A 26,806-nucleotide genomic window follows, 5' to 3' on the forward strand; every position below is an offset into this window, starting at 1 on the left:
TTCTTATTGGAGAGCGGCTCTGTCTGTTTGCCTGCACGCGCGCGGCGGGCTGTTGGCGCCGAGAGATGCGTCGCGCTTCTGCGGGGGCGCGCGGCTCTGCTCCCCCGCCCCTCGCCGTGGCGGCTGCCCGCGCGACCCCGTGCCGCTGGGGTCTGCCGCCCCTCGGGGGGGGAGAGCAGCGCGCCCCCCGTCCCCTGGCGGTGACAGGAAAAGCGGCGTCTTTTGGCGGCCAGATCGGCTCCCGCTTCTCGGGAGAGGGGCCCCGCTGCGCCGGGCTGCCCCCAGTGCGGGGAGGTGAGTGGGGAGCGCAGGCGGGCAGGGGCCTGGCCAGGCTGAGGCGCCTGTCCCCGTTCGGAGGATGGTTGTCAAGCCAAGTTGCTGAGGAAAAAGCAAGCAAAAAAATTTTTTTTTTTTGCTTTTATAGTGCCGTGCTCTGTGTTACACGTCAGTATGTCCTCCTAGCCCCGTTTGTCTTTGTTCTGGGTGCTACTGTCTTCTCCCAACTGGCACACCGTTATCTTGGGGGCAAAACCACAGTGGGGGACTAGTGCTGTTGTGTCCCTGTCACGATGGAAGCATCTGCTGCACTCGTGTTGTTACCTGGAGCATCCCCTTTGAGAAGTCGCCCTTTATCTCCATCCTGCCTTTCTCCGGCGTCCACCAGGGCTTTTATCAAGAAAATACTCCTATCCCTAGCGATCTAGTGGGTTTTGTCACCGAGTGATAGCTTCAGCTGGGGGCCGGATGTTCCTGCTTGTGTCTTAAAAACCCAAAAACATTGGTGACCACAATTTTTCCCCTTTAGAAGCAAGAGTATGATCAGTTCTAATGGACTTCGAGTGGATAAGCTTGGCGCTGTAGGTTAGCGGCCAATTTTAAATGCTTAAACGTCCTGCGAGGGCTCTCTGGAGTTGAACCAGATCGTTGTGCACTGTTTGAAAAAGGGGCATATTCTTGAATTGTCCTCATGATTAGCATGTTTTGACCAAAGTTCTTGTACTTTAAATTATTCCTGCAGATTAAGCAAACCTTATTTTCAGGGTAGGTCTGTTAGGAGGTGTTGAGTATGGACAAATTACTAATGAAGAATACCTGTCTGAATTTCCATTAATTTAAAAAGGCTTTGTCTTTCGGGGGCCAGGTGAACTTAGTTTAAAACCAGATTAGAAAATACAGGAAGTCATGCAGCAGAGCAGATGATTAACTGCTGTGCAGGCTTGCTATGGCAACCTTTCTTTATGTTGTATCAGATAATGTTTTACTTTTAAAAGCAGAAAAAGGAAAAGGCTGGTATTAAATTACGAACAATTAAAGATTTTTGAGGTGTGTGAGGGTTTTGTTTGTTTTGGGATTTTTTTTGTAGGGAATGGTGAGGAAATTTCAGTTAGAACTTTGTTCAGTCAGTTCATTTACCTGCTCAGCTGGTGACTCACATGAAAGCAAGCCACACCACTTCTCTCTTTCCCTGTCATGTGAGGGTAATAATACAGAGTTATTTCACAAGGTATTTTAAATACTAGGTCTTGTATCTATAATTACCATGTGACAGAACACTAGCATTGGTTCATGATCTATATATATGTGCATAGCTTTCTGGTTTGAGATCAGTTTGCTTGTGACTGTTACAGTGGTCTTATGTAAGAAATGCTCACCGTTTTGTATGATAAGATAAATTTCCCTAGCAGAATTCTTTAAATGGAATTGGTTTTAGTTAGCTTTCTGTATTTACAGCTTTAAGTGGTAGGGGAAAATAAAAAAGATGTCTTTGATATCTTTAGCTGTTATAAATAGAGAACAGCTCTCTGAGAATTAAGTGTTTTTGTAGAAGAAAAACCGAAACACTAACAAATATATCTTTAGAAATATAATTTAGTACCTCAAATGGCATGTAGCATAAAATTGCACCTTTTTTCTGTTGATTTCAGTGATTCAGATGGGTTTAGTAGCAAGAGGGAGGCCTTTCTAATAATTTTATAGTATACCAGGGCTTCTTTGAATTAGTTGGCAGCTTTTTAAATAGATTTTAATAGAAACATTATGCAAGAGATTACTAGTGTGGTTCTTACCTTTTGTGCATGTTTTTACAAATGTTACAAGGCATCCAAAAGTTTTATTAGAGATGGCAAATTTGACAGCAATAAGTAGATTAAATAATAATGAATTAAAGAATCCCTTTGAACCCACTAATAAGTGTGTTTTTACTGTTATGCATTTTCCAGCATTGTATACATTTTGTTAGCATATGATTTTTGTTTGGATTTGTAGTGTTGTGAGGTTTTTCGGGGGTTTTTGTTTTGGTTTTTTTTTTTCTTTCTGCAAAATACTTACTGAGAGGCCTTAAAAATGTGGGGATCTAACACTTGGCCCTATGTAAACAGGGAGAAGAGCAGCCGACAGCTCTTTAGAGGATTCCAGATGTGTCCCCTAACGGACACAACATTTTGCCTCTGCTGGAGGGTGAAAGTAGCTGTTTGGATAAGGTAGGCTTTATTTGCATGTTATGTACTGTTTAACACAGTGTTTCTCGAACTTTTGCTAGTGCCACCCTTGGATTTACCTTGAATTTATCTGTGTTCACTTAATCTCCCTGGGTGAAAATAGCTTTTACTTCAGCCAAAAAATGGTGAACGGCTTTAGTCACGTGTTGTGGAAACTGGTGTTAACAGTTTTGAAGTATTCTTGCCTAAAAAACCCAAAACCACTTCTGAGTTTTGAACTTGGCTTTGAATATAATATTTTTTATTCATGTTCAAAACATATTTGAAAGGAGCTGTATATAACAGAATGTCTGAGGTGGTGAAATACCTGTGCAACAGGGTAAAGAAGCTGTGGGAAAGGTGAGATGAAAGGCAAGTTTTTTGTGTGATAACTAATCAAGAAAGATTATATATACCACTTATTTATACCTTTTAAAAAAGCTGAAAATATTGCACAGACTATTGTGAAAGGTGACCTGGCAGTGGAGAATAGCAAAAGGTAGCAGCAGTAAGCGTGGGGGTTTCAGACTAAAGCCACCAACAACTCTTGGTGTGGTCTCTTCAGCTGGTATAAACAGTCTTTAGAGACTTCACATCTCTAAAGAACAAGAGCTTCATCTACTAAACAGATGAACTCTACTGTCCCTGGGCAAAAAAGTGGTGCAAAATCCGAAAGGGAGATTAGTTTGCTGCCTCATCAAGTAGGTGATGCTCTAAGAGGATTGGATTTGCATATCCAAGGAGCAGTGTTTTCTCCTATTACTGATTACTTAGGATTTTCAACTTAATGTTTGTTGTGTTGCTCTGATTGCCCCTACAATGGTATTTAGCTAAAACTCTACAGGTAACTGCATATGGGTTGCAAGGGAAATAACATTTCTAATGAGCCAAAATAACAGGTTTTGAGTGAAGGCTCAAGGTCTATTTACATTTTCAGTGGGAATTCCTAGAAATTTAATCTGGTTCTGTACTACCAGGTATTCTTGGATCTAAAACTTTTAAGTTTTCTGCTCTGTGGAAAATATATATTCATCCTCTTTTCTTACAGAAAGGTTCATTAACTGTTTATCTTGATAACAAATAGCTTTGTTCTACAGCTAAGCAAGCTTCTCTTCAAAGAAATCTAGCCACATTTGAATGCTAGACCTTCAGTCAGACTTTCCAGTAGATTTATCTCTACATATGCTGCTTTAGAACTATAAGAATGGGTTGGGTTGGAAGAGCCCTTTAAAAGATCATCTAGTTCCAACCCCCCTTTGGGATATTTTTCACTGGATGAGGTTGCTCAAAGCCCCATCCAGCCTGACTTTGGAACATTTCCAGGGATATTTTGGAATTTTCATATAACGCAGATTTCTTATCTTTAGAATAATGAATCTTTTCTTGTGAAGTATTTATAAACAGTTATGTGGAACTGCATTAGCATCATAAAGGCCTCTTAGATATGTGGTATTTCAGTTTTGCTGTATTTCTCAGAAATTAGAGAGTATAGTGTGAGCATCTACCTTGTGACCTTCTGAATTGGTGCTTCCTGTTCCTATATGCAGTTGCAGCCATGAACTCTGTTTAAAAAGAAGAGTGTTGATATGTTTCAGTGACTGCATTGCCGTGTCAAGATCTGATTCAATTCAACATTGAGCGAATAAATGTAATAGGATGATTTTAATAATAACACAGTTTCTAACTCAGACAACATCACTGAACAAACTTAACAGTTGGGGAAGCAGAAACATCAGATGGCAGTATTTGGTGAGCTTTTGCCCTGTGTCTCATGAATAACTTAACAGGTTTTATGAAAATTCTTTTTAAGAGCTACCAAGGTCTCTTTTTCCTGGAAAAGTCATTAAAAAAAAAACTCTGAAAGAATCAGTGTTTCCAACTGGGAGTTAAAAGCAGGCTACCCTGAAGAAGGTTTTTCAATCTTCCACAATCTGAGACACCAGAAATAAGTTATAATTACTCAGCTAACTTAATGATTAGCTTTGGGAAGATCCATGCTTCTCATAAATGTGTCTCTAACCACTACATATGCTTGTCTTTATTGATACTTCTTGATAGCTTCCTTAAGAGAACACCTATGAACATATTTACTGCTTCGGGAGTTGAAGTATGTGGTAATCAGAGTCCCAGCTATGTGGCTTAGGTTAATTTAATTCATATTCATCCAGGAGGAATAAGTATTTCTGAAATGTTTTGTATCAGTGCTTGTGTTAGTTGTTTTAAGTTCTTAATAAATGAAAATAAAAAGGCTGTATTTTGAAACCAGCTATTATAATCATTAAGAGGGTTTTTTGTTTTTATCCATTAGTTTCTGGATCTGAGAGGCTGTCTCTCTATTGATGATCATGCTTTTTCACCTCTTTGGGATAGAGAAATGGGTAAACAGCTCCAAGTTCAGTACTGAAGGAGATACATTGTTTTCTTATGACTTAATGTGTTTTGTGGTAATTAAAAAAAAAAAAAAAAAACAACAAAACAACCAACCAAAAAAACCCCAACAAAACACAACAAAACAAACCAAACCTAGAAAAACCCACCTGGTGCTCCATCTAGAGACTGTAGAGGCAGAAAACTGATCTACCAATCACTGCTATGTAAAAGGCTTTGCATTATCTGTTTTAATAACCACTGGACCTGGTGTGCAGTATAAATACTCAAAATAACTGCCTGCAGTCAAGGGGAGTCCTGTTGCTTTTGTAGTCATACATTGCCTTGTTGGGAGCAACAGTATTGAAACTTAAAGGATGTAAGGCCCTTGCTTAAAACTGCTTCCCACTGACCTAGGTCACCAACTATCCCAGACAGTAGTGGTTTCATGCATAGGTCCTAACGGCTTTTTGGTGTCTTTACACTTCTTGGTTGCTGAGGCTGTGAAATGATGGTTGGAGCTTAGCTTGCAGGTGGTCATTGCAGATACATGGATGCCACTCAAGATCCATTGATAGGTGCCGATAAGGTGTCCTTGGTAAGATCACTTGATGAGTTGTCACTCTTTGTGACAGCAGTCTCATTGTACAACACAGAGTCAGTCCAGTTAAGTCAGCATTCTTCAGCTGAACGTATTCCTGATATAAAACCACATAAGGTTTGCATTTTTCTCTGTAGAATCTCCCTTAGCCCAGTATTGCCAGTTTTAGGCTGTGCCATTTCCTTAGCAATTTTCCTGCTTCTGTCTGTTGCTAAATATTAGTCTTGGATTGTTCACAAATGTACGGAAAATCAAAGTAGAGGTGCTGTTTATGTCTTTAACATTAGTTTTTAGCCATGTGAACGTGACTGATTACACAGAATAAACTACTCTGAGAAAATGGTAAAACAAGAAAGAGGGCCAGAATTTTGCTACAAAAGTGCACAGTCCTATGTGCTCCTACATTACGTGCTGTAAATTGAAAGTGTTATTTAAGAGGGGCAACATTTGCATCCGTTCATTTTTGCATGTTATAAAATAAAGCTTTGTGTGAAATAAGAAAAGGATGAGTCTCTGTAGAGAGGTTATCCTGAACCTAAAGCTGGTTTTGAACATGTGGCATGTAAACTGCTGTGTGGCTGACAGGTGAGCTTGAGTATAAAAATGTTACAGTTGGTACTTCCTTTATAATAAATTAAAATTCTGTTTTCAAACTTTGAACTTCATTACAAAACCTTTACCTCCTTTCTTGCTCATGATTTTTGGGCATTTGAGGTGTTTGCTCTCTCTGTAGGACTTAAATATTAATTTCTGTTGGCTATAAACTTGCAAGAAGGGAGGAGTATCTAGCATTAAAAGGATGTTTTTAAATCAGTAAATTTGAGTGTACTGCTTCTACTACTTTAAGTTTTGTTTTTATGTTGTAAAGAATGATCAGGAAATTTCACATATGCTATGTTTCAAAAAAGCTGCAACAAAGTTATTTTAACAAGAAAAATGAATGCATAAATTATTTAAAATAGTTGGTGCAACTGTTCCTGTTAACTAATCCGGGCACTTGGAAGGCAATTACACTGAGCTTTGACAACATTGCCAACCCACTGCACAGTGCCTTGTGCCAAAAGCTATTGTTGTTTTATTGACCACGTTCACCATTACATATGCATATGAAAAAACAGAGGCATTTTCATCGGGATTACCCTAATAGCATTAAGAGATTATTTTTTTAATTTCCTTGGAAGAAAATTCACTTAAATAAGATTACTTATTACTTGACTGGTTTCCTGTCATGCTGGTATGTTTAGGTAAGTGGAGTCCATTAGAGTATAAAGTTTTTTTAAAAACTGATTTTATACATTAATGATTTCAAATAAAAGAGAAGTACTATATTTGTGCACAGCTTCTTTTGAGAAAGTTAAGTCGATGTTCTGGTTAGGAGAGATAACACTTTTTGTCCCTCCTGGTGGCCCCCCTAGTGTCACCATTAGTTGCTAATTACTTGCAAACAAATAAACAATTAACTCCTCGTGCCTCTTGGTGGGAGAGTTTTCATTGACATGCTAAAACTTTCTAATAAAAGATTTTAATTAATGACGTTGCAAATCCAACCCCCTTGTCAACATAGCTATAAGGAGGACTTGTGGAGAAATGCAAGTACAGTATACATGCTATGCTGGCTGAAGGTGAAAGCATGGCAAGTACATCTCTATGTGCTGCTAATCCATCAGCATCTCAGAATCTTCGGAAAGTGTCTGGTTTTGTAGAAAGTAAAACCACACAGTGCTCGTTTTCAATTGAAAGTATCTTGGGACTGGAGCAGAAAAAAGATCCCATTCCAGCTGTGAAACATCACAGACCATGGATGGATGCATGCACCAACTTGGGTAAGTCAGTCTGTTTTGTAACTTCTTAAGCTTTCACTTCTTTAAAAATGTATGTTTCCATGTTTCTACTGAAAGCCAATACATGGAAGGTCTTGTTTGCTTGCTTTTTCTAGTTTTAGGTGATGACAGTAATCCCCATCTGCAAATCCCTGTTGTTTGCTATGAAAATCCATTATTTCATGCTAACAGTAATCCAGTGCAAGAGGAAAAAGTTTTGAAATGTGAAAAATATTTTGCGGTCACTGAAAGGCTCTCTTTTAAACGAGAATTGAGCTGGTACAGGGGCAGAAGACCAAGAACTGCATTCACTAGAAACCAGGTAGGGATTTTCTCAGTACTAAATAAATGAGTAATAATGTAGTTTAGTAAAATGTTAGTAGAAGCCTGTAACAGCTGACTAATTCAGTATGATGTACCTCTGCAGAGAGAAATATAATCAGGAACTAGTAGTGTAATTTAAAAACAGTGATGCTAATTTCAGCAGACTTGTTTCTGTGTGGAACCAGAATTGTGCAAATGCTGCTCAGAAGTCTGTTGAACAAACTAAACTGTTTTTTGTATTCATTGTCTTTATTACTGCTATGAAGGTAGTGATAACTATTCAACAAGTGTGTTTTAATCTCCTCAGATTGAAGTCTTGGAAAATGTTTTTAAAATTAACTCCTACCCTGGCATTGATATTAGAGAAGACCTAGCTCACAAATTAGATTTAGATGAAGACAGGATCCAGGTAATTAAAAATGTGTTTGAACTTTTTCTGTCTGTCTCTCTGGTTATATAAATAAGTAGTTTGACAACAGTAGCAATAATTTTAATAATCTGCTTAAAATAATGTGCATTTATACATGTGGTATGCCTTCAGTGATTTGTAAAATGGAAGCTGTGGAATTCCTTCTGAAATTTTAAACCTTTTTCCATAGCATTGATGAAGTATTCATCACTATATTTCCATGATATCTACTCTACTATCTCTAGTTAATCCTGTGAAGAATTTGATCATTTTTTCCATGTTTTAAAATCATGTTTATATTATGCTTGTCACCATATTTGAAAAACAAATTTGAAATACAATGAAATAACAGGTATGAATGTCTTAAGTATTTGGTGAGACTGTCAATAGAGCATACATATGTTAAACCAGCGTTTGAACCTGTGTCTTCATCTGGCCAAAAGCAAAATGTACTCGGGGATTTTAATTACCAGTTTCCAGGTAGTCCAATATAACAAGAAACATACCATAAACATTAGAGATTGGGCCTCACCTTGATGTTTATTAAGCTTTTGATTATATTTTGAATATGTATTATATTGGGTTTGGTGGGAAGCTTGCTGCTACAATTAATTAAACAGGTGAAGAAATAACACCTTAAGACTGTGTGAATTCCAGATGCTCAGCTTCTTCCAGAGTCTGATTCCATGTTGCTAAAGTTAATATTATTTTTTATATTAATGACAGTGAAGCTGGCCCTCACTCTGCAGTTACGCTAGGGGTATTATTTGCTTTGTTTACAATGTTAAAAGTTATTGCAGATAGCTACATGCCATCATCTGCAGATTTTAAATTTGTATTAAATTTCCAAACTACTGCCATTATGTAAAATACTGTGAAGTTGTGTGAATAGTTTCAAAGTTTATTCTGCTTACAGTGCTGTATTTCTGAAAAGCATGCCTTTTCTTTCAATTTTAGATCTGGTTCCAGAACCGCCGTGCAAAACTGAAAAGATCACACCGGGAATCTCAGTTTCTAATGGTGAAAAATAGCTTCACCTCCAGCCTGCTTGAGTAGAAGGAAGGATGGTTTGCTGTTACGGTACTACAATAGAACACAAAGAATTACTGGATTTCTCATAACTTGTATTAATGATTATATATTAATTATGATTTTATCCCCAGCTTTGAAAGTTTATAATAATTTTCATTCAAATAAACTGTAAATACTTGAAGTCTTATTATAATTAATTTTTTGTGAAAAAGTTGACTTTTTCTATGTATTTTAATAAGTATTTTCATAAAAGTTCAGATATTTTTGCAGTTTGAAAACATTAAAACCCCTAGGTTGCACAAGATCTCTAGCTAGTGTGAATTTCTGCAGCTTAACTGAAGATGACTTAACAAAGCTTCATGGTTCTTAAAAAAAGTCTCTTTGAAGTCTGAAATGCGCAATATGCTAAATGGGTTTTGCTACCGGAAACAGATTGTGTGTTACATTGGAATTTAAATAGCTTATTTATAAACAATATGATATTTTTCATAAAGAACACAATTTTTAGAAAACGGTATCTCAAATGGAGGGGCTAGTATTCAATGGACTGTTCAGTTTGAACAATTTTTTGGTTAAAAAGCTGAAAAGTATGATTTTTTTTGTATCACATTTTACTTAATTTAGGATTTTTGCCTATTTTATGCTTATACTTGGGTATCTCCTCTCTTGCCGTTGTAAGTGTTCCAATTATGGAGGTTGCCCTGTTAGCTTTTAATGGCAGAATGGAGCATCTCACGGTCAAATCTGTTGGGGCTACACCAGATATCCAGGTCATTGCTGTTACTTTAAGGGTGTTGAATTAATTTCTTTCAAACAATACATTAAAGTCAACTGCCCTCGTATTTGATATTCAGCCTGAAGTCAATATGCCTGAGGAAAGCCTTATACAAAATAATCCAACTCCTCTCCGCCATGATGTAGGAAAACATTCTAAGTATGGGTTTATGCTGTCCCTTGTTCAGCAGAGCTTTAAGCACTTGCTTGAAGTGCTGGTATCCTTCAGTGACACTTCAGCCTGTGCTTTTTAGTAGAAATACATTGTACATAGGCCCAGCTGTATATAAAACCTCGTTTTGTTAGGCTCATGGTTTAGCAGAAGCATTGACTTTAAATGATGCTTCAAGCTGTAAATTTTCAAGAACCAGTAAATCCCAAATAATTTAGACATAAAGCTTTGTTAATCGGGTTTTCCCAGTTGGCTGACTTGAAAAATAAGTTTTGTTTTGAACCAAAACTATATTTACAGTAGTAAAAAAACCTGAACTGAATAATTTTCTCTGACTTTTTTTGAAAAAGAAAGAAAATAGGGAAAAATTTTGAAAACTAGAGAGAAGAAATTATGTAAGTGCTTTCAACATTCAAATTAGTTTTATCTAGTTCAGAGTGTAGATCTCAGACTAGCTATCCCACATTGAAGAACGCCAAGCCACTGAGCTATGGTGTTGGTTTCCCGATTCCTTGTGGGAACAGTTTTGTTTTACACAAAGTCCTTTCATATTCACTGGACAAGGAATTTAAATAAACGTCTATAGTCTACATAGCTTAGTCACCAGGCTCATTCCGCAGTCTGACACTCAGCTTCTACGAAGTCAGTTAGGACACAGAGGGTATAGAAGTCAGCATAGCATTGTTAATATAGGTTAAACGTAAATAGCAAAAAAAGGCGGGGGGGTAGAACGCCATAGACTCTAGTAATGCAGATACATTTCTACAAGATTGTTCTTTACTTGCACTTTTTTGTTTAATAATGATAAAATGACAACAGATATTCCCCCCCCCCCCCCCCGCCATGTTGTTTTCAATGTGGTATAGTTCCTAGAACAGGTAAGTGTTAAAATTTTAAGGACCTGTCTCTCCTGCTTCTGGACAGGTTTTGATTCCTGTATCTCTTCTAACATGCTCTGCTTTTCCTTCAGTTTGTGTTCATTCTTAGCACATTTTTATACATTTCAGTTTTTATATGATTTAATGCAGCTTTACTGAACATTTGCAAGGTATTACAAAATGCAGTTTAGGATTTTATGAGATAACATCGTACCTGTTACCTCATGAATAAATAAAGTATTGCTTTTCCTTTCTCGATGCTTGTATCCATGATACCTGCTGTCCTGTAGAATGACAGGTGATAGAAAAAACTTAATTTTATGTAGTTTCATATTAGGAAAAGCTAAAGGAAATGATCTGACTTCAGTCCTCAGTTGATATGCTGATAGGTTGACGTATAAAAGTTTAAATAAAAAAAAAAAATTATATTTTCTGAAAAATGTTACTGAAAAACTGCATTACTTTAGAACCAGACTACAGATATTTGCAATTTTGTGTCAAACTTCATGGGCTCATTGCCTTGGTTTTTATAGAATCCTGAAAATCTTTGATTGTTTGACTTTAGCTTCTGGAAATCCTGTTTTAGTGTGAAAATAACTAAACCTTTATGTAAAATAGAAACGTTAATCATGCTTTGCTGGATTCAGGAAATAACATTACTAACTGAACTTCTGTTGTATCCTGCATTAAAAAATACTGAAGAGAATGTTCATAAATAAAGCAATTTAAATGGAGTCAAATCCTTTAGGAATAGTTTTTAGAGAAATTGGAATCTCAATTCAGATACCTACCTGATCTGGTAAAGGTGAAGACAATATTAGGAATGCATGAATTCCATTTTGTTTTTCTTCTCACCTCTAAACATATATTGCCCATAGCTTAACTTCATTGCAGGTAATTTGAAACTATTGTCTACTTTACAAGGTTTCCAGCAGCAACAGATTAGTCTAATCTGTACAGATTGATGCCTAAGAACCTTACTCTATTATCTGGCAAATACCTAAATACACCTAATGTCTCTTATAATGGAACTTGTCTCAAGTGACGGAAGTCTGACAAAGCAATTTAAGAGGAGTAGAATAGTAGCAGAATAAGAATAGCACCAGCCCTGGTATCCAGCTCTCAATTAGCAAATGTTACCAGAAGGATGATTGGTGTGAGGTACCAAGAGTGTGGCACACAGTGCTGAGGGGCAAAAAGTTTAATAGCGTAATTCCATTACTTGCTTCATCTCGACTTAGCTTATCCTTCCCAAAGTAAACACATCAACAAGTTAGAGGAGAAACTCTTGACTTATATTTATACCTACTTTGACCAGTGTGGGTTTGAATTGTGGCCATCACTTTCTCAAATACAGCTGAATCTTTTCCCATCTTAAAAAAATATTAGTCTGGCTTCACAGGATTTTCAAATCTTATACTTCCTGATAACATGCAGCTTTCTGGGCTGCCTTGGCACAGCCAGTCCAAGTAACAGCAGTGGATGAGACTGTGTCAGAAGAGGCCACCATGCATGCTGAGATCTGGTCCTGCTCCCGTGTTGCACACCTTATTTTGCAGCGTTTCTGTATGTTTGTCTACCCTTCAGAACTGTGATCAGAAAGTTTTTAGTCGTCTTGGTTCCGGTTCTGATTTAGGCTTTGTGAAGCCACAACTTCCTTTACTTGCAGCCATGCTGCTTTTTATTGGCTCCAGTGATCATTTGACCCTGTGCTAAGCTGATAAATTTACTGGGATGGTGAAAAACTGTTCTAGCAAAAAACCTGCCTAACCATAAGATTTCTCAGTCTTAATATCGGGAAGCTGTTATGCTAACATCCACCAATAGCTATGATTTAGGCTAGGGTCAGGCTAGTAATGGGCTTCTGTTATTGACTGTAATGGCACTTAAACATTCCAGTAGTGCTTTCCTGAAATAGGTCCACTGCCTGTGACCCTAATCAAGATGCTGGGCTGCATAATTATTTGTTTTAAATTCATGTTCTTCTCTTAATTACTGTGTCCCTAAATTATTTTTTTTTTCTAACCACAAGGTTCAGCAATGCCCAATGCTGTCCAGAAGACTAACTATGCTCATGGTCTAAAAGCAGTTTCAAATTGATTTCTACCGAAGGGCCGATGCTTCCAGAGTTCCATTGTAATGTTATTACTTGCAGCATACATAAAAGTACAGTTTGAAAATTAGTCTTTAAATTACCAATGTTAGCATTGAAAACCCAGATCTAGAACACCACTCATTGAATTGCCGTTTAAAACTTTGAATTTACAGTTATTCAGTGTATCAAGTCTGTGCTTACAAATAGCAAGCTTGCACACCAGCAAACTGTACGTTATAGTTTTGCTGGTGTGCATGGGTACATCTACTTTTTGCTCATTGTTCAAAGTTTAATATTGAAAGTACACCTAAAGCAATCAGACCCATGACTTTTTATAGATGTATGTGAGAAAATTAACACTGTATTCATAACATTATTAAAAGGAAATGTGGCTTTAAAAATCACCCAGCATGTACGTAACTGGATTTAAACAAAAGATTTCCACAAAAGTAGCATGGAATCAGTTGCAAACACCTTTGGTTTACCTAACATGAAATTAAGGTAAATTTCAGCAGTTGAGATTAACTCTCAGGGTTAACCAGTAATCTTAAAATCAAAGCTTTTAGGAATTGGTTGCAAAATATGAATTTTTTTTTATAATTATTCTCTGGATTGACTGCATTTCCCTGTCAATTATTAGGTTTATGCTTTTTGTCCCTGCATTTTAAAGGACTTAATGGTACATTGTTGGTTGGGAAATACAAGATGTTTTATTTTCAAAAACACTTGTGAACGCTGATGATTGACCTAAATTATTATTTCATGTCCTGTTATTCGTGCCATGGATTCGTCTTGACTCAGAATTATAGTCTGTTACTTTTATTAAAGCTATTTAGAATATCTCATATACTTACTCGATAATGGAACAGTAAAAAGATGAAGTAGTAATAGTCGTTATGTGAGGAGGAGCTGGGGCTGTTTAGTGGGGGTTGTGCAGTGGAAAGGATCCCATCTGATTGCATTACAATCACTCGATCATAATGGGCAAACAGGATTGTTAGTGAGGGAGAGGAATCTAGGGCTGTTGAAGAGCAGTCAGCTCTAGATTCCTTTGTGGGGGACTAGTCCTTGACTTGCATGACATGAAGGGGAAAGGTTTAGACAGAATATGTGGACGACCAATCTTTCTGTTTTGGGCACCCAAAGCTGATGTTGGCATGGGCCAGCAGTATTTTCTTAGACCAAGTAAGGAGAGTCTCAGAAAGTATGAAGTGCTGTGTTAGCATGGCATAGAATTAGCACTGCAGTTTTGCTTTCTTAGATTGACTAGCAAAATAGAAAACCAATTGTGTATTTGTTGAGTTCAGAAGAAGCAATACATTGAATTTCTTCTAATACCTGTTTTTTGCAGGATGTTGTTTATTACCAATAAGGTAAGAACATGATTAGAAATGCTTAGGGATATACAGGCTTTAGTGTAGTTGTGGTGTTAATTGCTGATGACTTTCATGCCACCACATATGAATGTGGTATGGTGCTGGTATTACAGTGCTAGAACACATGGTGCATTGCTTATGCCTTAATAAAAAAAAAAATATGCAAAGACCAACAACAAAATAGTGAAACAACAGATTTTCCAAGTGTGTTTTGATCCATGCTGCAAATCCGTTGGTGTAAAGTCTAGTACCTTTCGCAAACAGAATACATTTGTTGATTCAAACAGGGCACAAGTAATGCTTTGGATACCAATTTTCAAGCACAGTAATCTGGCTTGGGATGTTGTGAGGATCTGTATGTGTGGCCTGTAAATATACCATACCTGGACTGGGAGGGAAACACGTTTTCCTTCTTTTTGGATTTGCAAAATCCAGTATTTTGGTTTTCTTAGCTCTTAAACCAGATTTTTTTGGTTTTCTTAATCTTAAACCCAATGAGTATAGTTTATCACTCTTTTCCTTAATCTTGTAGGATTTGGAGTGAAAAGGACAAAAATTAGCTGGTGGTTTAAGATAGTCCCCTTCGTTACAAGTTATCTGTGTTATTAGTCTTGTTATTAATCGCCATAAAATATTGGATGTTTGCATATGTAAGCATGTGTTTCAAATTTACTGTGATTTTTTTTAAAAAAAAGGTAATCTGTAATGTTGCACCAACTTAGTTATTTACCTTCTTTTTTTCTAATCCTTTCTTGCTCTTTTCACACCGAATTTTTATTTTACTGCTTCTGGGCTGATCAGTGCCTGTCCACAGTGTCTAGATTCTGGGGCAGTCTTTTGTCTATGTATAACCAAATTATGTTTTCTTTATAAAATGAAAATTATTATGACTCTTTAATGATACATTTCACACGCTATTAATATTTAGAGTTGTATTTTATCATAGTAATGTGCTAAAATATCTTGGGATTCAGTTTCTATGAATGATGCCAGATTAAGGAAACTAAGATAGCACATAAAATATTCTGCATTAAAGGTTGTTGGCTATATATTAGTTGCATCTTAAACACTTTGCTTTTTCATATTAAATTAGATGTTAAGACCATAAATCTTGAAACAGTGGTAACAGTCTGTATTGGCAATGCTTAATAAAATGCTGAGCTGCTTTTGCCCTCTTGTGGCTAAATTTTTTAATTTTAGTCCTACGTGCTCCTAAATTAGAGTAAAATCTTCAGTCGTGAATTAGGCTGCTGGTAGACAGAATGTCAGCAGGTGACTACCTATTTTAATGGTTGTACAAACTTATGTGTCACCAAATTTATATTGTACATGCATAAAAATGCTTGATTTTGGGCATGATTTTCAACAGTGCTGAGTGGTCAATGCTGAACTGAACCTAGTGAAAAATCAGTGGGTGCTTAATATTTTTGATTGTCTGAACATTTATTAATAATTAGTTATTAGCTTAAGAATTCAGTTTTGGGCAGCCAACCTTTTAAAATCTTGCCTCTAACTTAATTCAGGCTGCTTTCTTGAGTACAAGTTTTTAAGACTGCCCAGCATAGTTAATTTATGGTAACAGAATCTTTTTACATTCCAGAAAGCATTTGACAAAGTGGCCAGTAATCCTAAAAAATGCTGCCCTTATAGTGTAAAAGTTAGAATGACTTCTGGTACAATATTTGCTGATACAATTCTCCTGTGATAATAAGGACAATGTTGACAACGCAAAGGTTTACCATGCAGAAACACTTTATCACCACCAGACTTTTCATTTATCATTGTTTTATGACATTAGAAGGATAAGAAATGACTTTGTGCTGTTTAAATACTGTGCATTTCTTGACAGTTTGTCTTGCATTTCAAAATATGCAATCAGTGTAAGATATTAAGAAGTGTGATAATACCCACTTTAATTCCACTCTTGATTATAATATTTCTAAGTTACCAGATAGGTGTTTGGATATGAGGCATTTAGTGAAATGTAATTCTCACACTTCAGAGTTGGAACAGCATCTCATTCTATGCTACAGGATGTGGGTATCTGAGAATATAATTGCACATTGCTTTAATTAATTATGACAGAGAAAGGAAGCCATAGGGAAGGGAAGCATTCTATTGAGGCATCAGCGTTGCCCTCAATGCAGTTGGTAATGGCAAGATATTTTTGAGAAACATTAGTTAGGTGGAAGACCTTTGTTTGTAGACATTGTTGTGTAAATGAGAAAACTGATCCAATCTTTCCATTCTTTCCTCTGTAAGAGTATAGTCCTGGGGCAGTAAGTTTTATCACTAATTACAATTTAGTAGGACTGGTGTTCTCAGTGATTGTTACAATTATCATCTAAATAGAAATAATATCTATTGTAACTCACCACATTAACATGCATTGACTTTCTACATAAGTATTAACAAATCTTATGTTTATTATCAATCAGTTTATTATATCTGCATATTTGTCTTACTTTTGCCAAAAGTAAGGAGCAAACTCAATCCTGATATCCAACTGGTTCAAATTTTTGTTTTAAAGTAATGTGCCAAACTGTAGAGAAAAAGAAACTTGAGTCTGTTTGAGAGGTAGGGCTGCCAGCAACAATTGTCATTTATAACAGCGGCCTTCCTCTTTTTTTTTAAGCTCAGTCTTGTAGAAGTCTTGCTGTGGATTCCTTAGTAAATCTGCTACAAAATGTTTTAAAATTCTTCTCTGACATATTATTGTTTATCTATCATATAAACAAAGACTGCAATTTCCATATGATTGCAGCCTTCGTATTTTCTTTTTTTTTGTATATTTCCCTTAGTGGGAGTAGAATGAAGTGCTATTGACGAAGTGATTTTCAATCTTCTTCCATAATAGTTGCACAACAGTAAGGTTTTTTAATTTTATTTTTCCAGTTATGTTCCTATTGTTCTGTAACCATATCTGTTACTAGTGTCTCTGTGCATTTTTAATTACAGAAATCTTCAAAACATTTTCTTTAGCCTTAATTACCCTTAGCTTTTGGCCTCGAATAACAAATGATGTCATCCTGAAGTGCTTGAGCAAATAGCTCTCGGTTAAATGGGAAAGGGTTTAAGGCAGGTTATGCTCAGTGAGGGGTCCCTTAGTGTTCTAGGATTAATTTTGCAGACATTGCCACAGGATCCTGTTGAATTTCAGAATAGACTGTTAAATCAGGTTAGGCTTGTTCCCTCTGCCCCCCGCCCCTGAATTTCCCTGCAGAAGGAAAATCACAAGCTGTCTGGATAGAAAGTATTGTGCTGCAATAAGAAAGGATAGAGATTAGAAGTGAAACTGAGAAACTTTTGTATAAATGTCACTTTATTAACACTTCTAGCATTCGTTCAAGCAGCATTGTGGGGATCTTGATTTGCATTTTTTAATAGTAGATTGAGATGAAATGCCTATATTGCTGAAAAATATTTTTAAATTTAATATTAAAAGTTATTCAATAATTGCTAAAGAATAAAACATACGTAAGTTTGGGGATACAGTTGTTGGTCTGGAATATTTCAAGTTCAACAAAATTTTTATTGAAAAATGATGCTTCTGTGCAATTTTTAGCTTTCTTTGCATCACAAATCTACTTTTCTCTAAAAGTGCAGTTTCGTATTACACCTAATCCTGTGTAACAGAAGACTGTCGCTGAAAGATGTGATCCTGCCCTGCTCCCGCTTTTCTCAGAAATGACATGTGGCCACAGAGTGAGTCAATTCAGCATGCTTTCAGAGCAGGGAGGAGCACATTTGGTGGCTCACCAGTAAGCTGAATCCTTTCAGAGAGCTGAGCTGTCTGTTCCTTTATTATATTCATATGAGTAAACCAGATGCAAAACTAAACAAATACAGGGAGTTGACATTGGACTGCAACATTCTCTACCAGCAGAACAAGCTGTTCTGTATACAGTACAGAGAACTGTGAGGTCTGGGGAGTGGTAATATTATATGACGATATCATTAATAAATTGGTATTTTGATAGTGATCAGAGGTAATTGTCATATAATGACTGGTTTACTTCAGTCAGTTTCTTTTCACCATAACTTTTACATCTGATGCTAACTTGAGCCTTTAGAATATAGGACTAAGACTTCCTTGGTCATTAAGTGCAATTTCCTGTAGAAGACATTAAGTCATCCAGAAAGGTCACAAGACCAGTCACTCCCTACTCTCTGAACTCTACAAGCCTCAAAACATCCCCAAATACCTGAAGACAGACTTGAAATTTTAAAGGAAAAACCTCAAACATGACAGTGCGACATAAAAAGTGAGCAGAAGAGAAATACTACTGCCAGTACACTCGAGGGGATTCTGTAAGCTCTAGTTTATTCAGCATTAAGGGCTGGATGCTCAATTTCAGGACTTGCTGCAAAGCATCTGGGTATAGAAGTGGTGGCTGCCAGTGTCAAAGCAGAATTCATGCATCTAATTCCACTTTCAAGTCCCATCTGGACGCAGCAGCCCCTACTCCAGAAATGCAGATAAATGTTTGGACGCAGCGGGAGGCAGCTGGCTGCCAGGACCGCATGCTGTGCTCTTTGCCACTCACAAGACAGAAGCAGCCAGTTGGATGGGATTGTTCTGGAGGCTGGATCTGGGCTCCATGGCCCACACCATTTTAAGCACACATTGGTAATGTCTGGATGACCTTAGGAAGTAGGCTGTGTGTCTGTAGAAAGCAGCAAATTAAAACCAAAAAGCGCTACACCCAGGGGTCTTCCTGTCTTATGAGGGGGCAGAGTCTTTCCTGACTCCAAATCTAATTATTGGTTTAGCCTTGAGCAGTTTGCAAGACATAACAGCAGGCATCTTTATCACTCTGTGCTTATATTTCCCTGTCTATAAAGTGGGATTACTAATACAGATTTTCCTTTCAGAACTCAGTGTTTTTCATGAATCTTTGGCACATTTCTTAAGACCTAGTGATTTAAAAGTTTCCTTGAATAAGGTAAGTATTGATAACAATTGATGGATTTGATTAAAATTTCAATTCAATTGTACTGCCTGGGATCACTGTCTTACTTATCACTGAACTTAGCCAGATCTTTTAAAACTATGGCCTGTTATAATACGGAAGATTCCATCAGAGTAGAATTTTTGGGATCCTTGACACTGGAGGGAATGTTCATGACCTTGCTGAGGGTGTCCACATCCATTTCACACTTTATAATTTTATTCTTAGGTTTGATACTGGAAGATCTTTGTTCCTCCCTTTTTATGCTAGATGTTCATTCCTTAGGTAAACCATGGCCATGTAGGTGGGACACTTCAGTAAGCAGTTATTTTCAAAAGATCTGGTTTTCTGCCTTCCAGTATCTGCCAGATGAAGTTCCAGACTGCAGGCTTTCTGTTCTGGAATCTCATTTGTGCTTTTATGGAGAGTGAGGTGAATCTTCGTGATTCCAGACCTGCAAGAGGTTTCAGAGATACTACTGATCTTTTAGTGTACTGTCTGCTTGCTTCACTGTAGCTTATCCTCATTTCCTAACAGTGGGTGGTGTTTATAACGAGTGTGATATTGCAGTAGTCATGATTGACTAAACTGAATATTTCTACAAACCTGATGCATGCTTTCTGGCCCAAAAGTGAGCCATTTGCATAACTCCGTTTGCAGTCAAGGTCAGTTTCTGTTGGGAGAGATTTCAGTGCTAGAAATCTGAAGTATGAACGGAGCATACAACTTCCAAGTCCTAGTCTAAGAACGAATTTTTGCTGAGCGATAGAAAATTTCAGTAGGGAATTTTTAACCATATTATCAGAACTTTTTATTACATGAGTATTCCTGTTTTTATAGGAACTGCTGAGTTCTCACTGTTCCCTCCATCTGGGGACAGCTGCTCAGAGATGGGAAGAAAAAAATAGTATGGTTTTTAGCTTTAGGCAAGAAGGTGGAGTGGCAACCAAAACCAGCTGTAGAATGAATGATATTGATACCCATGACTTTTGGATATTACGTGTTCTATACTATTTGGAAACAAGAGATTGTTGTAAAAAGGACAAAAGAGCCTATAGAAAAGTGGAGTCCCCACAGCCACTTTTGCCCTTATGTTAGCTAGCAGCATGTTGGAGAATCTAGCTAAAAACGTTACTGCTGTCATTTGATTCCCATCTCTCCCCTACCCCTTTCCACAAAAGATTTCACTGGAAATTGTTCTAAATGCATACGAATAAATGAAATAATTCTATATTCAGTCAGTTCATTCATGTTAGTGAGCTGGATATGGTGGCAGTATGGATGGTTTTTTTTCAGATGTGTCATTTTGTTTAGTCAACAATGCTGATTTTGTCAGATGGCATCTTTGCTTTGTGCTAATAATGAGTTTGAGGTCTTAGTAAGTAAGACTAATAATTTTGCTGCTTTCTGGGTACTGCCGGTGTAATAATCAATGGAAGATAAGGGGGTTTCAGTTATCTTGCTACCTAGGAAATGTCACTGTTCATTCTGTGCCTTTGTTTATATTAATTGTAGGCTAATGCATCAATATGACAGATAATGCTAGTTTTCCTCTTAGTTCTCACTTCAGCTATTCAGTTTCTGCAGCAGTCTGGATCCCTGTTAACAGGAAATGCCAAACAGATTTCCCCATAGTTTAGAAGGAGATCTGTTTGCAGGTCAATGGAGATGCGTTCAACAGGGAGTCGTTGCTTGTCATAGGTGGTTATGGGCAGCAGAGGTGATCCTGTCCTGTAAGTAAATTGTATCTATGTCTTCCTTTCTCTAGCCGGGATATTGTGTTGCTTTATGTCCTTTGTAATTCATTAAAAGGGCTAGTTATTTACAGTTTTTATACAGCCTGAGTTGATTGGAAAAAAAAAAAAAAAAGAGGCTTATATAGTTTTCAAGCCTGTTTGGTCACTTCTGAGTAATGCAAGGAGAAAGTAGATCAAGAATACCCAGATAGAAGTGTAAGGTGTACCGTGAAAAAACATGTGCTAAACTTTAATTCTGGTCTGGGATATACTTGACCTTAGGAAACATCTAGTCATAAAATGGGTGAAATTCCACCTATAGAATGAGTAGTCTTACTACTCCCTTTTTCAGAATTCCAGCCTGCAGGGGAAATGGAGACCAAAAGTACGCATCATTTGTTCCCAGAGCCTTAAAAGGACTGTGGCCTAATCACCGGTTCATGCTAAAAAATGTTTAATGGCAAGAACCCAAGTTCTGTTCATGTCACAAGCAAGGTCTGTGGCCATCCTGAAGTCACAAACCTGTTTTCAAAGGTAACTGTGACTGCAAGAGCTGTGATTCGTCAACTTAAACAGTTTGAGTTTTATTGTACTATTTTGCCAATAGTCTCAAAGGACAGAAAACCCTATGATAGGTGTAAAACCAGTACCAGTTTTAAAATTACCAACTGGTCATCTTTCTATTCAACTAATTGGCTTAGTGGTGGTTTTGCATACTATTTTAATCCAAACAATAATGTCTTCTATAATAAAATACTCGTGGGTTTGTCTGTTCCGTTAGGATTATGTTTTTACCCAATATTAATCATACCAACAGGATAACTAAAAATCAACATTTTGGAAAATAATTGGAGTTAAGCCATGTGAGGTATGGTGAAACCTGAGGCTGAGCTAAAACTGAAGTTAGGACAACTTTGAGCAGACTGTTAGACCTAATGACCCTCTGAGGTCCCTTCCAAGCTGTGGTTATATACTGTGGTTCTGTGCTTCAGAGGAGCCGTGGGCTTCTGCGCCTCTTACGTGACTGAGAATTTCAGGCAAGGGGTTTGTAAGTGGTGTAATTCACTGATGTATCACAGCAGCTTGCATTTGAAATTTATTAGAAATGTGATTCAGTTTCTCTTAAAGACAGATGTTTTGGTCAAAGCACGTAATACCAAAATTAACTGTAGGGACCCCAGTTGAAAAAGCTGAAATGCTTATTGCTGCGTCCAACTTACGTTGCATTGCCTGCAACTGGAATTCCACTATTGTATATTCCTCCAGCTCGTCTTAATATTTCACACGTTACTCTTTAATTGTTAACTGTCTGTGATTGCGTGCTGGCCTCCGGTCCTGTTCTTGCAAAGTGCTGGAACCTGTTTGACTACGGTTCCATGACGATCAGTCCCGTTAGCCCAGCAGCACCGTGCCTTTCTCGCTCGTGAAAACCGGCAGCCCCCATCCACAGGTTCCCGCGGGCTGTGTCCCGCTCCGCAGCGCAGTGACCGGATCAGGCGCACCAGGTGGGGGCCGGGAGAGCCGCCCAGGGGCCAGCCGGCCCCGCCACCGCGCAGGACAGCCCGACAAGCCGCCGTCGCGCCCGCGGACGCGGAGGCAGCGGCAGGAGGGCGCCCCGCTGACCGCCATTGTCACCGCCGGCCGCGGCCGCCCGGGCCCAGGCTCGGGGCGGGCAGAGCGGCCCCCCCGCCCGCGGTTGGGGCGGCGGGGCGGGGGCGGCGGGGCCGAGCCCTGCGCCCCGGCCCGGCCGAGGCGGAGCCCCCCGCCCCCGGGCCGCGGCGCGCATGCACGGAGCGGCGGCAGCGGCAGCCCCCCGCCTCCGGTGCCGCTGGCTGCCTGCGCTGCGGCGCTGCCGGGCTCGCTGCGGACCATGGCAGCAGGGCTGCGGCTCGCCTCCTGCCTCTTCGCGCTCCTCGCCTGTTTCGCTGGTCACCGGGTCGCCGGAGGAGCCGGCGGCAGGAGGGGGGCGGCGGCCGATGCGTGCGGAGGGCGGGTGAGTAGGGCAAAGTGCTGCCGCTGGCTCCCCTCGCAAGGCGGGCGCCTCCGTGGAGCGGGGCGGGTTGCGGCCGGCGCTGCGTGCGGGAGCTGCGGGCGCGGAGCCGCGCAGGTGGTGCGGGCGCGGGGTGCCCCGCAGGGAACTTCGTCCCCTGTAGCTGATTACGTCGCTCCAGGGCTCCGCAGCTGGCAGTTAATTTGCGGCCGGGAGCCGGGAGGGAGGGTGGCACTTCCCGGGCAGGCACGTTTGCTGGGCTCTCGCCTGGGGGAGGGAGGCAGCCCGTAGCCACCGGGTGTGAAGAAGTCACTCAACAGGTCCTCCACCGCCAGCGCTCTGCCTTCCTTAGCTCGACCTGTGCTGCCAGAAGGATAAAAGCCATCGCTTGGGCTTTGTTATTTTAATGATTCGAGGCCGGCTTGGGGTCTTAGCTTCGGGCCTGATCGTTATACAGAGGATGTAGGAAATTTACGGGAGGGGGAAGGCGGGAGGAAGGTGATAAACGTTTTGTTGCTGGTCTTTGCCTTTTGTCCCTGTTTCTGGTGTGGTTTGCTGTCAGACTTGATTGCTTTTCCTTGTTTTGATTTTTTAAAATAACTTTGGGGTTGCGTGGTGTGTGTTTTGTTGTTTCCTTTCCGCTGGTGTCTGGTCCCAAATGTGGCTGGAGCGTGGTGAGCCAGGAGGGCTGGAGGGAGCACAACTGACTTTCATTGCTTTTCCTTTTTGTTAGGCTGTCACTAAGGATTTTCTTGGTTTCAGATCAGATCCTTTGAGAACGTTCCTGCGACACACGGTTCACAAGTTTGTAGGGCACGGTTTAGAAAGGCGAAAGCATTGGGAAGTGTGTAAAAGAAGAGTGTGGAAAAACAAACTTCAAACCCTGGTAAAGCTTAAGACCTAGATCTTTGTGTTGGATGGGACTGATGAACGTTTAAACTCCCCGATTAGGTGGTTTTGGGTTTTTTTAACTGAGAAATAGGAATAAAATGTTTTGGCTCAGTATGTCTATTGTATTTTTCACCAGAGGTAGGCAGGATACTCTACAGGCTTATAACGACCACTGTGTATGTTTCTGTCAAGTTTGTCAAGTCAACTATTAAGTAAACAATCACTACTAAAAGTCATAACCATTGGTCAGTGTATTTTGATGTTTTTAGAAATATGCAGATGCAGTTTGTATCGGATTTTTTTTTATTACATAATTAATGTCATTGTATCAAACCTGAATGCACAACAGTAATTATTTTAATATAATTTTTTTGACTGGCTTTTAGATCAGTAAAAATTAATGTCTTTCCAATTACCATAAAACCCCCTTTGTCTTTATTGCTCACAACAGATGTAATATTCCAGCTTGTTAAAAAATTGTACTAGTTTCTATTTTTATTATATCTTCAGCTTCAAATTCAGACTTCCCTAGCCAAGTTATTAGCTATTTTGTCTGATTGCTTAGTAATAATTTCATAGCCTGATTTTGTAATATCAGCCTTGCTTGCGTTTGCTGCATAATCCAGGCAGGGCAGCATTTATTAGAGTAATGACTGCAGGATGATGCCCATTGTCTCAGTTTTGTGGTATTTATCTTGGTCTGCATGTAAGTTTTGAGTAGACTTGACATACTATTAAATGACTGATGGCCCCTCTAACACATTGTCTGCTCTGGAACAGGGTTGCCTTTGAAGTAGTACCCTGTAGGAAGTAAAGAGACTATTTGCTCTATTAAAATTCCTTGGTATTTCCTCTGTTTAACCACAGGCCACTTCCCCTCTGCCGCTCTAAACACTGCAGGGACACTGACTGATTGAAAAGACACAAGCCCTGAAGTAATTGTAGCCTATTCAAATAGATATTCTTATTGCAGGTTATTTGTAAGTAATGTCTAATTTTAATATATGTTAAGGGAATGGATAAATCTAGACATTTTTACTTTCTCTGTATGGAATGTTAGGATTGCATGAAATGAAGCAGTTGAATTGAGGTAATTCTCAATGGCATAAATAAACAGTCTAGAAAAATATCAGTTAACTTTTAATAGTTCTTTAAGGAGAAATAAAATGTAGATAGCTGGGTGTTTGTACATTTAGATACATACATGCTGGATATTTTCCTCTGCTAAAAAAAAAGAATGTGTGGTGTGCTTTCCACCCTGGTGAATAATTTTTATTGTTTTGAGTGTTATTTTTGAAAATCTGCATTCCATCTTGGTACATTTATAATAAGTAACGCTCCTTTTCCTTTCACTCTGCAAAATACAATTTTAATTTTCCTCAGTATTTTGTGGGAGTAAAAGCTTCACTTGATGAGGACGTATTAGTGGACTAGGGCTAAAAGATTGTGGTAAAGAAGTATTCAATACTTTAATTCACAGCTTCTGAAATTATTCTTAATAGCTAATATTTTCAAATGTAAAGTCTTTAGATGTGATTTTCCCCCTTCCCCCCAACTACCATCGCAAAAATACATACCTGTATTAATTGCCTTCTCTAGTAACACTCTGGCATTTGTCTTGCAAGCTCAATATATGTCTGCAGCAGGAAAGCAGTTAATATGAGGATGAGTAACATTACTGTTGTTAAGTATTATCAGTGATTTCAGTGAGTCCAGGATTTAAGAATTTGGATTGACTGCTAAGTCTTGGGATTTCTTTCATTGATGTTTAACAGAAATTTTAATGTTTTCCTACACTTAATGTTATTTCAGATTAAGGTAGAATGTCTGCTTGAGGCACAGTAGTGTTGCAACGTAGCTTTCCGTGTGAATGGTCTTACTACATCATATGCATACCTTTATCCAGGGAAAAATACGTTGGGGAAGGGCCTCTTTTAATCTAGAATAAGTATGTCCACGTGGGGAGCTATTCTGGAAAAGTAACCTCTCCAATTTTTTTCATATTATAAACAAGCCATGAGGTATACGGAGACAACAGACTTGGGCTCTGATGATGATTTGAATATATTTCAGATTCATTTATTCGGTGTTAAACACATGAGTAACTTTACTCTCAAGTTGTTTTGTAGATTCTAATGGAACTACACACATGAGTAACTTTTTTCATATGTTTAATTCCTCTGAAGTTCCTGGCAGTGAACCGTGTTCGGTATAAAGCTTAAATTTAATGAGACTGTATGATGAGAAAGAATAAATAATACAGCATTTTAGCAACCCACCCCCCCCAGCCCCTTGTTAGCAGAGAGTTGTACCTTCCTTTGCTGTGCTAAGCAAAGCTTATTAGGCGTACTAGGGGTCTCTGTTCCCGTGCATTCTCCCCTGAAACTCCTCCTGTGTCATCTTCTATGCTCTTTATTTGAGGAGATTTCTATTTCCTTTTCTCTTTCATAGCAGAGACTCTGAAAATCCCCATTTCCTACCATTCCACTGTCAGGAGCTCTGCCTGTCTCTTTATTCTTTAGGCTCCTGCTGCTGTGTCCTTAGATTTATCTCCTCAAGCATCCTTCCCAACACACACTCATTCTTCTCCACAGCTAGGATTTTTCTAAGTACAGAGCTAGGTCATACTGAAATTATTTTCCCAGCTAAATATATGTTTTGGGAACTTTATTTAGTAGCTTGAATACCATCTGAAATGGTAAGAAAGAATTCACCAGGATTTAAATTCCTCCGCTTATTTCTTAATATTTTTTAACAGCTAAAAAAAAGGTGATTTTTTTTCTTGCAGAGTATTTAAAAATTTTAAAGGGTATTGAGCAGAAGACAGAGCCAAGATGAAGCATGGTGGAAGGTGTCAATGTTTGTCATCAGGGGTTCTTTAATCTATAGACAGTTCCAGAGTAGCTTGAAAG

The 26,806-nt window shown here is 38.6% G+C and overlaps 2 protein-coding genes across 4 annotated transcripts in view; both read left to right on the forward strand.

Annotated features, from left to right (window-relative positions):
- Positions 1 to 58: 58 nt before the first annotated feature.
- Positions 59 to 9,211, forward strand: HESX1 (HESX homeobox 1). 3 transcript variants are annotated; one of them, XM_056337165.1, is made up of 6 exons: positions 59 to 294; positions 425 to 2,480; positions 7,010 to 7,268; positions 7,382 to 7,587; positions 7,897 to 7,998; positions 8,956 to 9,211. In XM_056337165.1, exons 3-6 carry the CDS (start codon positions 7,055 to 7,057, stop codon positions 9,052 to 9,054), a joined length of 621 nt encoding a protein of 206 aa, XP_056193140.1. In that variant the 5' UTR covers positions 59 to 294; positions 425 to 2,480; positions 7,010 to 7,054; the 3' UTR covers positions 9,055 to 9,211. The 3 variants fall into 3 exon arrangements, with proteins under 3 accessions (XP_056193140.1, XP_056193143.1, XP_056193141.1); XM_056337168.1 differs by having other exon boundaries at positions 2,379 to 2,480; XM_056337166.1 differs by lacking the exon at positions 425 to 2,480.
- Positions 9,212 to 22,730: 13,519 nt separating this feature from the next.
- Positions 22,731 to 26,806, forward strand: part of IL17RD (interleukin 17 receptor D) — a 50,666-nt gene continuing 46,590 nt past the window's right edge. The window contains exon 1 of the mRNA XM_056338171.1: positions 22,731 to 23,006. Within this exon, the coding sequence (XP_056194146.1) occupies positions 22,884 to 23,006 (123 nt within the window). The 5' untranslated portion in view covers positions 22,731 to 22,883. The remainder of the gene's footprint in view (positions 23,007 to 26,806) is intronic.

This window comes from Falco biarmicus, chromosome 4 (genome assembly GCF_023638135.1).
Source record: "Falco biarmicus isolate bFalBia1 chromosome 4, bFalBia1.pri, whole genome shotgun sequence".
Taxonomy (NCBI): domain Eukaryota; kingdom Metazoa; phylum Chordata; class Aves; order Falconiformes; family Falconidae; genus Falco; species Falco biarmicus.

Coding starts and splice junctions, on each gene's coding strand:
- HESX1 (XM_056337165.1), top strand. CDS start 7,055: ATGCTGGCTGAAGGTGAAAGCATGGCAAGTACATCTCTATGTGCTGCT. Junction 7,269..7,381: donor GGATGCATGCACCAACTTGG/GTAAGTCAGTCT, acceptor TGCTTTTTCTAG/TTTTAGGTGATGACAGTAAT. Junction 7,999..8,955: donor TAGATGAAGACAGGATCCAG/GTAATTAAAAAT, acceptor TTTCAATTTTAG/ATCTGGTTCCAGAACCGCCG.